The sequence below is a fragment of the Engystomops pustulosus genome, chromosome 7, assembly GCF_040894005.1.
Source record: "Engystomops pustulosus chromosome 7, aEngPut4.maternal, whole genome shotgun sequence".
Classification (NCBI taxonomy): domain Eukaryota; kingdom Metazoa; phylum Chordata; class Amphibia; order Anura; family Leptodactylidae; genus Engystomops; species Engystomops pustulosus.
In genome coordinates this window covers 180,362,080-180,375,459 of record NC_092417.1, presented here as the reverse complement: position 1 = coordinate 180,375,459, position 13,380 = coordinate 180,362,080, and the positions used below count along the sequence as shown (strand labels likewise).

General features: G+C 55.4%; 1 protein-coding gene across 1 annotated transcript; it reads right to left on the bottom strand.

Annotated features, from left to right (window-relative positions):
- Window positions 1–3,082: 3,082 nt before the first annotated feature.
- On the bottom strand, window positions 3,083–12,501 carry LTO1 (LTO1 maturation factor of ABCE1). The gene is made up of 5 exons (XM_072114405.1): window positions 12,348–12,501; window positions 12,118–12,223; window positions 4,091–4,161; window positions 3,735–3,852; window positions 3,083–3,346 (listed from the first exon to the last, which is right to left on the bottom strand). Exons 1-5 carry the CDS (start codon window positions 12,395–12,397, stop codon window positions 3,278–3,280), a joined length of 414 nt encoding a protein of 137 aa, XP_071970506.1. The 5' UTR covers window positions 12,398–12,501; the 3' UTR covers window positions 3,083–3,277.
- Between the last annotated feature and the right edge of the window lie 879 nt (window positions 12,502–13,380).

Genomic DNA, 13,380 nt, shown 5'->3' with positions numbered 1-13,380 from the left:
CCCCAAATATCCACAAAACAACACCCCAAAATCACCATGTGCACCCGAGAGGATGCGGAACCTTCCCAGGATATCAGCCACGTTATATGTTATGTAAATAATGTCCCACGGGACCCTCCGTCTCGCCCCCTCGGTCACGTCCCACGGGACCCTCCGTCTCGCCCCCTCGGTCACGTCCCACGGGACCCTCCGTCTCGCCCCCTCGGTCACGTCCCACGGGACCCTCCGTCTCGCCCATATGCGGCTCTTAATAAGCAGATAAACCCCTCCCCATTCTAGATTTACCTTCATACAAATCAATCTCTCGGTGCACTGGAGGCGGGGCTGTGACCGTTTCTTCTTTCCATCCCTTTATTTCTGTTATGTAAAGCAAAAAAAAAAAAAAACAGGGAGAGCCCCGCCCCCAGTGACCTCATTTACATAAGGAATACATTCGCTTTAAGATGACTGGGAAGCAGGAGAAGTCACAAGAAGCAGCTGCACCACAGACCCTCGGGACCTCCGACAGCTGCAGTCCCCCAACCTGCATCTGCTGGATTGTAGGAGGGCAACTGCCCCGTCCTCCTCCTCCCACCGGACCCCTCTGCCCCATCCATGTATCCGTGACCCCCCAGATGTGAAGGCCTGAATATGTCCTGCATGACCCCTTATGTCAGCAACAAAGACCCTCCAGGACAAGATAGAGACACAATGGGGGTCATTTATTAAGGGTCGGGATCGCACTTTCGTTGGACTTTCTGACGTTTTCAGGGATTACACGGCTGTGACAGGTATTTAATAGAATAAAATTTGGCGCAGCTTCCATGCGATAGAAATTGGGGGACTGATTCGGCCTGAGCCTGGGATTTAAGTTTCAAATTGTGTCACAAGACAATGCACTTACATGCACCAGGAAAAAGAAGGTGAACCCCGGGGACCTGAGCAGGGAAGTGACACATGCAGGATATCGGGCGCAGGATCTTAGTGACTCCCCGCGCAGCGCATTATACACGGACAATGCACTTACATGCACCAGGAAAAAGAAGGTGAACCCCGGGGACCTGAGCGGGGAAGAGACACATGCAGGATATCGGGTGCAGGATCTTAGTGACTCCCCGCACAGCGCATTATACACGGACAATGCACTTACATGCACCAGGAAGAAGAAGGTGAACTCCAGGGACCTGAGCGGGGAAGCGACACATGCAGGATATCGGGCGCAGGATCTTAGTGACTCCCCGCACAGCACATTATACACGGACAATGCACTTACATGCACCAGGAAGAAGAAGGTGAACTCCGGGGACCTGAGCGGGGAAGCGATACATGCAGGATATCGGGGCAGGATCTTAGTGACTCCCCGCACAGCACATTATACACGGACAATGCACTTACATGCACCAGGAAGAAGAAGGTGAACTCCAGGGACCTGAGCGGGGAAGTGACACATGCAGGATATCGGGCGCAGGATCTTAGTGACTCCCCGCACAGCGCATTATACACGGACAATGCACTTACATGCACCAGGAAGAAGAAGGTGAACTCCAGGGACCTGAGCGGGGAAGCGACACATGCAGGATATCGGGCGCAGGATCTTAGTGACTCCCCGCACAGCGCATTATACACGGACAATGCACTTACATGCACCAGGAAGAAGGGGAACTCCGGGGACCTGAGCGGGGAAGCGACACATGCAGGATATCGGGCGCAGGATCTTAGTGACTCCCCGCACAGCGCATTATACACGGACAATGCACTTACATGCACCAGGAAGAAGAAGGTGAACTCCTGGGACCTGAGCGGGGAAGTGACACATGCAGGATATCGGGGCAGGATCTTAGTGACTCCCCGCACAGCGCATTATACACGGACAATGCACTTACATGCACCAGGAAGAAGAAGGTGAACTCCAGGGACCTGAGAGGGGAAGCGACACATGCAGGATATCTGGTGCAGGATCTTAGTGACTCCCCGCACAGCGCATTATACACGGACAATGCACTTACATGCACCAGGAAAAAGAAGGTGAACTCCAGGGACCTGAGCGGGGAAGCGACACATGCAGGATATCGGGTGCAGGATCTTAGTGACTCCCCACACAGCGCATTATACACGGACAATGCACTTACATGCACCAGGAAGAAGAAGGTGAACTCCTGGGACCTGAGCGGGGAAGTGACACATGCAGGATATCGGGGCAGGATCTTAGTGACTCCCCGCACAGCGCATTATACACAGACAATGCACTTACATGCACCAGGAAGAAGAAGGTGAACTCCAGGGATCTGAGCGGGGAAGAGACACATGCAGGATATCGGGTGCAGGATCTTAGTGACTCCCCGCACAGCGCATTATACACGGACAATGCACTTACATGCACCAGGAAGAAGAAGGTGAACTCCAGGGACCTGAGAGGGGAAGCGACACATGCAGGATATCTGGTGCAGGATCTTAGTGACTCCCCGCACAGCGCATTATACACGGACAATGCACTTACATGCACCAGGAAGAAGAAGGTGAACTCCGGGGACCTGAGCGGGGAAGCGACACATGCAGGATATCGGGGGCACACGATCTTAGTGACTCCCCGCACAGCGCATTATACACGGACAATGCACTTTCTGTGATCTCCTCCGGACCAGGTAAGTAAATGTGCCCCAATGTGAGTGAAGACTGGAGACTTCTGCATTCTAATATTCATCCTGTAGATGGCGCCCAATAGTTCAAGACAGGCCCATGGATTAGTGGTCGCACAGCGACATCTGCTGGAGCCATCACACAACTGCAGCATAGAATCGGGACATGACTAGAACCAGACCGTGATCCGAGGCTCTTATATTCCCAGGATGAACCTAACAAAAAGCCTAATAAAAATATATAAATCCACGAAGAAGCTACGCCACAACTTACGGAAAAACATGTCACATGCCCTCGTCTCCATATGACATCCATACATTGAGGGGTCCTATCAGCAGCTCTGCAGGGGGAGGGGGGCTCCTAGTAGACAACAGCTGCTCCCCCCTCCAATGGAAGTTTGGTCATTTCTAGCAGCTGTAGCACAGGCTCCGCCTTATAGGAAATCTGACTGCAGATCACCAACAGCTGAAAGGGTTAATAATTTAATACCTGAATAAAAACAATAAAATATAAAATAATCTTCATAGATTTTTGGTTCTCAGCAGCGGCGGGCACACGGGTCTCCTGCAGGAATCACTCTATACACTCTATCTGTCCTACTCCAAACCAGTCACAGCGCGGCCCCGGGGCCCAGCGGGGGTCATCATCTTCACTGCCGCCATCAGAAGGAGAGGCCAGGACCGTCATGTCTCATTCCAAAGTCAGGCTGAACGTTCAGCAGAGAACAAACCTGGAGAGAAAAAGCAAAAAAAGTTTAGAGCAGCCGGGGGGGCGGCAGAGCGGGGCCCCAAACATCGCATAGGGGGGGCCCCCAGACGCCACAGAGGGTAAAAAGTGGAGTAGAGAAGGAGAACGGCAATGCGAGAGCAGCATGTGGACCCTCAGCTGTACCCACCCACCCATTAACACTTCACATTCCTCTGGCTCCGCCTCCATGATGATGTCACCAGCAAATCATAGCATCTGATAAGATACAATGTTACTCATGGAGCCGGTAAGGAACGCAGAACAGACTGTGATCACTGCTGAGACGCCCCCATCAGTCATTAGTGGCCCCACCAGACGGGGGCCCCCTCCACCCTCCCTCAGGTCACCAATCTGTGGACGCTGGCACCAACCTGCTTCACTTTGCCCCGGACCCTGGTGAGTTCCTCCTGCAGCCGCTCATTAGTCGCATCGTCTGTAGGAAAAGTCTGAATCATCTTCAGCAGAGAGTCCAAGGTCTTTACTTTTTTGCTGAAATAAAAAGGATAATAAGAATTCTGTATTAGACTCGCAGTAAAATGAACAGTGAGAGAATACAGGAGGTTCTATAAAGGAATAGCCCACATTTATCTAAACACAGCGCCCCCCGCCTGCACAGGCCATGTCTGGTAATGCAGGGAGGAAGCGCTGGTCAGTCCTGGATACTGTGCGGGATCAGGTTCACATCGTTTTCTTATAAAATTACATACAAAAAGAAAAATGAGCGAACCTCTGCTTTTCATCATTGGAGGAAGAGAGAAGGAGACGCCACGAGGAAGCAAAACCCAGATAACAACCGAGCTGGAAAAGGAGAGAAAATAAGGAAAGGTGTCAGGACACACAGGACATGGCAGCTCCCTGTGTATGGGCGATGTAGTCACAGAGGGGTCAGAGCGCCCATGCTGACCCCTGACCAGTGCTGGCTATGATAGAAAGGTGTCAGGACACACAGGACATGGCAGCTCGCTGTGTATGGGGGGTGTAGTCACAGAGGGGTCAGAGCGCCCATGCTGACCCCTGACCACTGCTGGCTATGATAGAAAGGTGTCAGGACACACAGGACATGGCAGCTTGCTGTGTATGGGGATGTAGTCACAGAGAGGTCAGAGCACCCATGCTGACCCCTGACCACTGCTGGCTATGATAGAAAGGTGTCAGGACACACATGACATGGCAGCTCGCTGTGTATGGGGGTGTAGTCACAGAGGGGTCAGAGCGCCCATGCTGACCCCTGACCACTGCTGGCTATGATAGAAAGGTGTCAGGACACACAGGACATGGCAGCTCGCTGTGTATGGGGATGTAGTCACAGAGGGGTCAGAGCGCCCATGCTGACCCCTGACCAGTGCTGGCTATGATAGAAAGGTGTCAGGACACACAGGACATGGCAGCTCGCTGTGTATGGGGGGTGTAGTCACAGAGGGGTCAGAGCGCCCATGCTGACCCCTGACCACTGTTGGCTATGATAGAAAGGTGTCAGGATACAGGACATGGCAGCTCGCTGTGTATGGGGGGTGTAGTCACAGAGGGGTCAGAGCGCCCATGCTGACCTCTGCTGGCTATGATAGAAAGGTGTCAGGACACACAGGACATGGCAGCTCGCTGTGTATGGGGGGTGTAGTCACAGAGGGGTCAGAGCGCCCATGCTGACCCCTGACCACTGCTGGCTATGATAGAAAGGTGTCAGGACACACAGGACATGGCAGCTTGCTGTGTATGGGGGGGTGTAGTCACAGAGGGGTCAGAGCGCCCATGCTGACCCCTGACCACTGCTGGCTATGATAGAAAGGTGTCAGGACACACAGGACACGGCAGCTCCCTGTGTATGGGCGATGTAGTCACAGAGGAGTCAGAGAACCCATGCTGACCCCTGACCACTGCTGGCTATGATAGAAAGGTGTCAGGACACAGGACATGGCAGCTCGCTGTGTATGGGCGATGTAGTCACAGAGGGGTCAGAGAACCCATGCTGACCCCTGACCACTGCTGGCTATGATAGAAAGGTGTCAGGACACACAGGACATGGCAGCTCGCTGTGTATGGGGGGTGTAGTCACAGAGGGGTCAGAGCGCCCATGCTGACCCCTGACCACTGCTGGCTATGATAGAAAGGTGTCAGGACACACAGGACATGGCAGCTCGCTGTGTATGGGGGGTGTAGTCACAGAGGGGTCAGAGTGCCCATGCTGACCCCTGACCACTGCTGGCTATGATAGAAAGGTGTCAGGACACACAGGACATGGCAGCTCGCTGTGTATGGGGGTGTAGTCACAGAGGGGTCAGAGCAGCCATGCTGACCCCTGAGCACTGCTGGCTATGATAGAAAGGTGTCAGGACACACAGGACATGGCAGCTCGCTGTGTATGGCGGTGTAGTCACAGAAGGGTCAGAGCGCCCATGCTGACCCCTGACCACTGCTGGCTATGATAGAAAGGTGTCAGGACACAGGACATGGCAGCTCGCTGTGTATGGGGGTGTAGTCACAGAGAGGTCAGAGCACCCATGCTGACCCCTGACCACTGCTGGCTATGATAGAAAGGTGTCAGGACACAGGACATGGCAGCTCGCTGTGTACGGGGGGTGTAGTCACAGAGGGGTCAGAGCGCCCATGCTGACCCCTGACCACTGCTGGCTATGATAGAAAGGTGTCAGGACACAGGACATGGCAGCTCGCTGTGTATGGGGGGTGTAGTCACAGAGAGGTCAGAGCGCCCATGCTGACCCCTGACCACTGCTGGCTATGATAGAAAGGTGTCAGGACACACAGGACATGACAGCTCGCTGTGTATGGGGGGTGTAGTCACAGAGGGGTCAGAGCGCCCATGCTGACCCCTGACCACTGCTGGCTATGATAGAAAGGTGTCAGGACACACAGGACATGGCAGCTCGCTGTGTATGGGGGTGTAGTCACAGAGGGGTCAGAGTGCTCATGCTGACCCCTGACCACTGCTGGCTATGATAGAAAGGTGTCAGGACACACAGGACATGGCAGCTCGCTGTGTATGGGGGGTGTAGTCACAGAGAGGTCAGAGCACCCATGCTGACCCCTGACCACTGCTGGCTATGATAGAAAGGTGTCAGGACACAGGACATGGCAGCTCGCTGTGTATGGGGGGTGTAGTCACACAGGGGTCAGAGCACCCATGCTGACCCCTGACCACTGCTGGCTATGATAGAAAGGTGTCAGGACACACAGGACATGGCAGCTCGCTGTGTATAGGGGGTGTAGTCACAGAGGGGTCAGAGCGCCCATGCTGACCCCTGACCACTGCTGGCTATGATAGAAAGGTGTCAGGACACACAGGACATGGCAGCTCGCTGTGTATGGGGGGTGTAGTCACAGAGAGGTCAGAGCACCCATGCTGACCCCTGACCACTGCTGGCTATAATAGAAAGGTGTCAGGACACAGGACATGGCAGCTCGCTGTGTATGGGGGGTGTAGTCACAGAGGGGTCAGAGCACCCATGCTGACCCCTGACCACTGCTGGCTATGATAGAAAGTGTAAGGACACAGGACATGGCAGCTTGCTGTGTATGGGGGGTGTAGTCACAGAGGGGTCAGAGCACCCATGCTGACCCCTGACCACTGCTGGCTATGATAGAAAGGTGTCAGGACACAGGACATGGCAGCTCGCTGTGTATGGGGGGTGTAGTCACAGGGGGGTCAGAGTGCCCATGCTGACCCCTGACCACTGCTGGCTATGATAGAAAGGTGTCAGGACACACAGGACATGGCAGCTCGCTGTGTATGGGGGGTGTAGTCACACAGGGGTCAGAGCCCCATGCTGACTCCTGACCACTGCTGGCTATGATAGAAAGGTGTCAGGACACACAGGACATGGCAGCTCGCTGTGTATGGGGGGTGTAGTCACAGAGGGGTCAGAGCGCCCATGCTGACCCCTGACCACTGCTGGCTATGATAGAAAGGTGTCAGGACACAGGACATGGCAGCTCGCTGTGTATGGGGGGTGTAGTCACAGAGGGGTCAGAGCACCCATGCTGACCCCTGACCACTGCTGGCTATGATAGAAAGGTGTCAGGACACACAGGACATGGCAGCTCGCTGTGTATGGAGGGTGTAGTCACAGAGGGGTCAGAGCGCCCATGCTGACCCCTGACCACTGCTGGCTATGATAGAAAGGTGTCAGGACACACAGGACATGGCAGCTCGCTGTGTATGGGGGTGTAATCACAGAGGGGTCAGAGCGCCCATGCTGACCCCTGACCACTGCAGGCTATGATAGAAAGGTGTCAGGACACACAGGACATGGCAGCTCGCTGTGTATGGGGGGTGTAGTCACAGAGAGGTCAGAGAACCCATGCTGACCCCTGACCACTGCTGGCTATGATAGAAAGGTGTCAGGACACACAGGACATGGCAGCTCGCTGTGTATGGGGGGTGTAGTCACAGAGGGGTCAGAGCACCCATGCTGACCCCTGACCACTACTGGCTATGATAGAAAGGTGTCAGGACACAGGACATGGCAGTTCGCTGTGTATGGGGGGTGTAGTCACAGAGGGGTCATAGCACCCATGCTGACCCCTGACCACTGCTGGCTATGATAGAAAGGTGTCAGGACACACAGGACATGGCAGCTCGCTGTGTATGGGAGGTGTAGTCACAGAGGGGTCAGAGCGCCCATGCTGACCCCTGACCACTGCTGGCTATGATAGAAAGGTGTCAGGACACAGGACATGGCAGCTCGCTGTGTATGGGGGGTGTAGTCACAGAGGGGTCAGAGCACCCATGCTGACCCCTGACCACTGCTGGCTATGATAGAAAGGTGTCAGGACACACAGGACATGGCAGCTCACTGTGTATGGGGGGTGTAGTCACAGAGGGGTCAGAGCGCCCATGCTGACCCCTGACCACTGCTGGCTATGATAGAAAGGTGTCAGGTCACACAGGACATGGCAGCTCGCTGTGTATGGGGGTGTAGTCACAGAGGGGTCAGAGCGCCCATGCTGATCCCTGACCACTGCTGGCTATGATAGAAAGGTGTCAGGACACACAGGACATGGCAGCTCGCTGTGTATGGGGGGTGTAATCACAGAGGGGTCAGAGTGCCCATGCTGACCCCTGACCACTGCTGGCTATGATAGAAAGGTGTCAGGACACACAGGACATGGCAGCTCGCTGTGTATGGGGGGTGTAGTCACAGAGGGGTCAGAGCACCCATGCTGACCCCTGACCACTGCTGGCTATGATAGAAAGGTGTCAGGACACAGGACATGGCAGCTCGCTGTGTATGGGGGGTGTAGTCACAGAGGGGTCAGAGCACCCATGCTGACCCCTGACCACTGCTGGCTCTGATAGAAAGGTGTCAGGACACACAGGACATGGCAGCTCGCTGTGTATGGGGGGTGAAGTCACAGAGGGGTCAGAGCACCCATGCTGACCCCTGTCCACTGCTGGCTATAATAGAAAGGTGTCAGGACACAGGACATGGCAGCTCGCTGTGTATGGGGGGTGTAGTCACAGAGGGGTCAGAGCACCCATGCTGACCCCTGACCACTGCTGGCTATAATAGAAAGGTGTCAGGACACAGGACATGGCAGCTCGCTGTGTATGGGGGGTGTAGTCACAGAGAGGTCAGAGCGCCCATGCTGACCCCTGACCACTGCTGGCTATAATAGAAAGGTGTCAGGACACAGGACATGGCAGCTCGCTGTGTATGGGGGGTGTAGTCACAGAGAGGTCAGAGCGCCCATGCTGACCCCTGACCACTGCTGGCTATGATAGAAAGGTGTCAGGACACACAGGACATGGCAGCTCGCTGTGTATGGGGTGTAGTCACAGAGGGGTCAGAGCGCCCATGCTGACCCCTGACCACTGCTGGCTATGATAGAAAGGTGTCAGGACACACAGGACATGGCAGCTCGCTGTGTATGGGGGGTGTAGTCACAGAGGGGTCAGAGCGCCCATGCTGACCCCTGACCACTGCTGGCTATGATAGAAAGGTGTCAGGACACACAGGACATGGCAGCTCGCTGTGTATGGGGGGTGTAGTCACAGAGGGGTCAGAGCGCCCATGCTGACCCCTGACCACTGCTGGCTATGATAGAAAGGTGTCAGGACACACAGGACATGGCAGCTCGCTGTGTATGGGGGGTGTAGTCACAGAGGGGTCAGAGCGCCCATGCTGACCCCTGACCACTGCTGGCTATGATAGAAAGGTGTCAGGACACACAGGACATGGCAGCTGGCTGTGTATGGGGGGTGTAGTCACAGAGAGGTCAGAGCGCCCATGCTGACCCCTGACCACTGCTGGCTATGATAGAAAGGTGTCAGGACACAGGACATGGCAGCTCACTGTGTATGGGGGGTGTAGTCACAGAGGGGTCAGAGCACCCATGCTGACCCCTGACCACTGCTGGCTATGATAGAAAGGTGTCAGGACACAGGACATGGCAGCTCCCTGTGTATGGGGGGTGTAGTCACAGAGAGGTCAGAGCGCCCATGCTGACCCCTGACCACTGCTGGCTATGATAGAAAGGTGTCAGGACACAGGACATGGCAGCTCACTGTGTATGGGGGGTGTAGTCACAGAGGGGTCAGAGCACCCATGCTGACCCCTGACCACTGCTGGCTATGATAGAAAGGTGTCAGGACACACAGGACATGGCAGCTGGCTGTGTATAGGGGTGTAGTCACAGAGGGGTCAGAGCGCCCATGCTGACCCCTGACCACTGCTGGCTATGATAGAAAGGTGTCAGGACACACAGGACATGGCAGCTCGCTGTGTATGGGGGGTGTAGTCACAGAGGGGACAGAGCACCCATGCTGACCCCTGACTACTGCTGGCTATGATAGAAAGGTGTCAGGACACACAGGACATGGCAGCTCGCTGTGTATGGGGGATGTAGTCACAGAGAGGTCAGAGCACCCATGCTGACCCCTGACCACTGCTGGCTATGATAGAAAGGTGTCAGGACACACAGGACATGGCAGCTCGCTGTGTATGGGAGGTGTAGTCACAGAGGGGTCAGAGCACCCATGCTGACCCCTGACCACTGCTGGCTATGATAGAAAGGTGTCAGGACACACAGGACATGGCAGCTCCCTGTGTATGGGGGGTGTAGTCACAGAGGGGTCAGAGCCCCCATGCTGACCCCTGACCACTGCTGGCTATGATAGAAAGGTGTCAGGACACACAGGACATGGCAGCTCGCTGTGTATGAGGGGTGTAGTCACAGAGAGGTCAGTGCACCCATGCTGACCCCTGACCACTGCTGGCTATGATAGAAAGGTGTCAGGACACACAGGACATGGCAGCTCGCTGTGTATGGGGGTGTAGTCACAGAGGGGTCAGAGCGCCCATGCTGACCCCTGACCACTGCTGGCTATGATAGAAAGGTGTCAGGACACAGGACATGGCTGATGGGTTACAGTACACACAGATAGAGATGCTGTTCGATGACCGATGTAGGAAGGGTTAATCCACAGGTGTCATGTAGGGAACAGACTGTTCTGGAGTCACAAGATAAGAGAATCATTTACAGTAGGGAGAGATACGTGTACACCTGCACACATATACACTGCAAGCATGGGAATACAGGTCAAAGATGATGGGGGGAGTAGTTAAGAGGACAGCAGGGGGAAGGTCACACCCAACAATCACAGAGTGACCCCATAAAAGGCTCTTGTTACTTGAGATGGCCCAGTAGAGGGATCCCTCACCCCCACTTAGCTCTGACCCCGCTCGCCCACACTTACCTCTGACCCCGCTCGCCCACACTTACCTCTGACCCCGCTCGCCCACACTTACCTCTGACCCCGCTCGCCCACACTTACCTCTGACCCCGCTCGCCCACACTTACCTCTGACCCCGCTCGCCCACACTTACCTCTGACCCCGCTCGCCCACACTTACCTCTGACCCCGCTCGCCCACACTTACCTCTGACCCCGCTCGCCCACACTTACCTCTGACCCCGCTCGCCCACACTTACCTCTGACCCCGCTCGCCCACACTTACCTCTGACCCCGCTCGCCCACACTTACCTCTGACCCCGCTCGCCCACACTTACCTCTGACCCCGCTCGCCCACACTTACCTCTGACCCCGCTCGCCCACACTTACCTCTGACCCCGCTCGCCCACACTTACCTCTGACCCCGCTCGCCCACACTTACCTCTGACCCCGCTCGCCCACACTTACCTCTGACCCCGCTCGCCCACACTTACCTCTGACCCCGCTCGCCCACACTTACCTCTGACCCCGCTCGCCCACACTTACCTCTGACCCCGCTCGCCCACACTTACCTCTGACCCCGCTCGCCCACACTTACCTCTGACCCCGCTCGCCCACACTTACCTCTGACCCCGCTCGCCCACACTTACCTCTGACCCCGCTCGCCCACACTTACCTCTGACCCCGCTCGCCCACACTTACCTCTGACCCCGCTCGCCCACACTTACCTCTGACCCCGCTCGCCCACACTTACCTCTGACCCCGCTCGCCCACACTTACCTCTGACCCCGCTCGCCCACACTTACCTCTGACCCCGCTCGCCCACACTTACCTCTGACCCCGCTCGCCCACACTTACCTCTGACCCCGCTCGCCCACACTTACCTCTGACCCCGCTCGCCCACACTTACCTCTGACCCCGCTCGCCCACACTTACCTCTGACCCCGCTCGCCCACACTTACCTCTGACCCCGCTCGCCCACACTTACCTCTGACCCCGCTCGCCCACACTTACCTCTGACCCCGCTCGCCCCCACTTACCTCTGACCCCGCTCACCCACACTTACCTCTGATCCCGCTTGCGCCCCGTACACAGCGCCATACTGTTTTCCCTCCATCTCTCCGATGCGATTTCCCTCGGTGAATCCTTCATCGTATCCCTCCCCGTGGTACCTGCAGGGACACATGAAGATGTGATAACACCTCACTGACCCCTCCAGGCTCAGCACCCGCCATATCCTCGCTGCTATTTGTTACAATGTGTCAGCGCAGAGGATCGTCCAGACTGAGGTCTCACCTCTCCTCACACATCACGATACCCTCAAACAGATCCTCAGCCGCCTCCATGATGAGCGGAACCGAATATCACCAGAGAAAGTTGTGCGGGGACACTAATGCAGAACGGACAGGAAGTACAGAGACGAACTTCCGGTGTGCCGCGGAAATATGACGGATATGTCACGTGATAGATCAAGAAAGGGGCGGGGTTTGTTTAATGTGAAAGCAATTGCGAAGTCTCGTTGTTGAGGGAGGGACTAATGTGTAGGAGGGAGGAGCTTGTGGGGCTGCTGTACATTGGGGTTTGTGATATAATGGGGGGAGGGTGAGTGATGCTCTTTTTACATTGTGCAGTAACTATATTTTTTACATATTTAAAATTTTTAAAAAAGAACAAGCAGACAAAAGAAGGAAGGGGGGGGGGGTTATACAAGGTAAAGAGAACAGCGGATACAAAATCGCACCCGTTATGGGGGGGGGTTTACAAATAAGAATAACAACAATGGGGCGCATTCACTTACCCGATCCCTGCGCGATCCCCAAGGTGCATTATCCGTCGAGGATTCGGAGCTGCCGCGAATCACTAAGATCCTGCACCCGATATCCTGCATGTGTCTCTTCCCCGCTCAGGTCCCTGGAGTTCACCTTCTTCTTCCTGGTGCATGTAAGTGCATTGTCCGTGTATAATGCGCTGTGCGGGGAGTCACTAAGATCCTGCGCCCGATATCCTGCATGTGTCTCTTCCCCGCTCAGGTCCCCGGAGTTCACCTTCTTCTTCCTGGTGCATGTAAGTGCATTGTCCGTGTATAATGCGCTGTGCGGGGAGTTACTAAGATCATGCCCCCGATATCCTGCATGTGTCACTTCCCCGCTCAGGTCCCCGGAGTTCACCTTCTTCTTCCTGGTGCATGTAAGTGCATTGTCCGTGTATAATGCGCTGTGTGGGGAGTCACTAAGATCCGGCGCCCGATATCCTGCATGTGTCACTTCCCCGCTCAGGTCCCCGGAGTTCACCTTCTTCTTCCTGGTGCATGTAAGTGCATTGTCTGTGA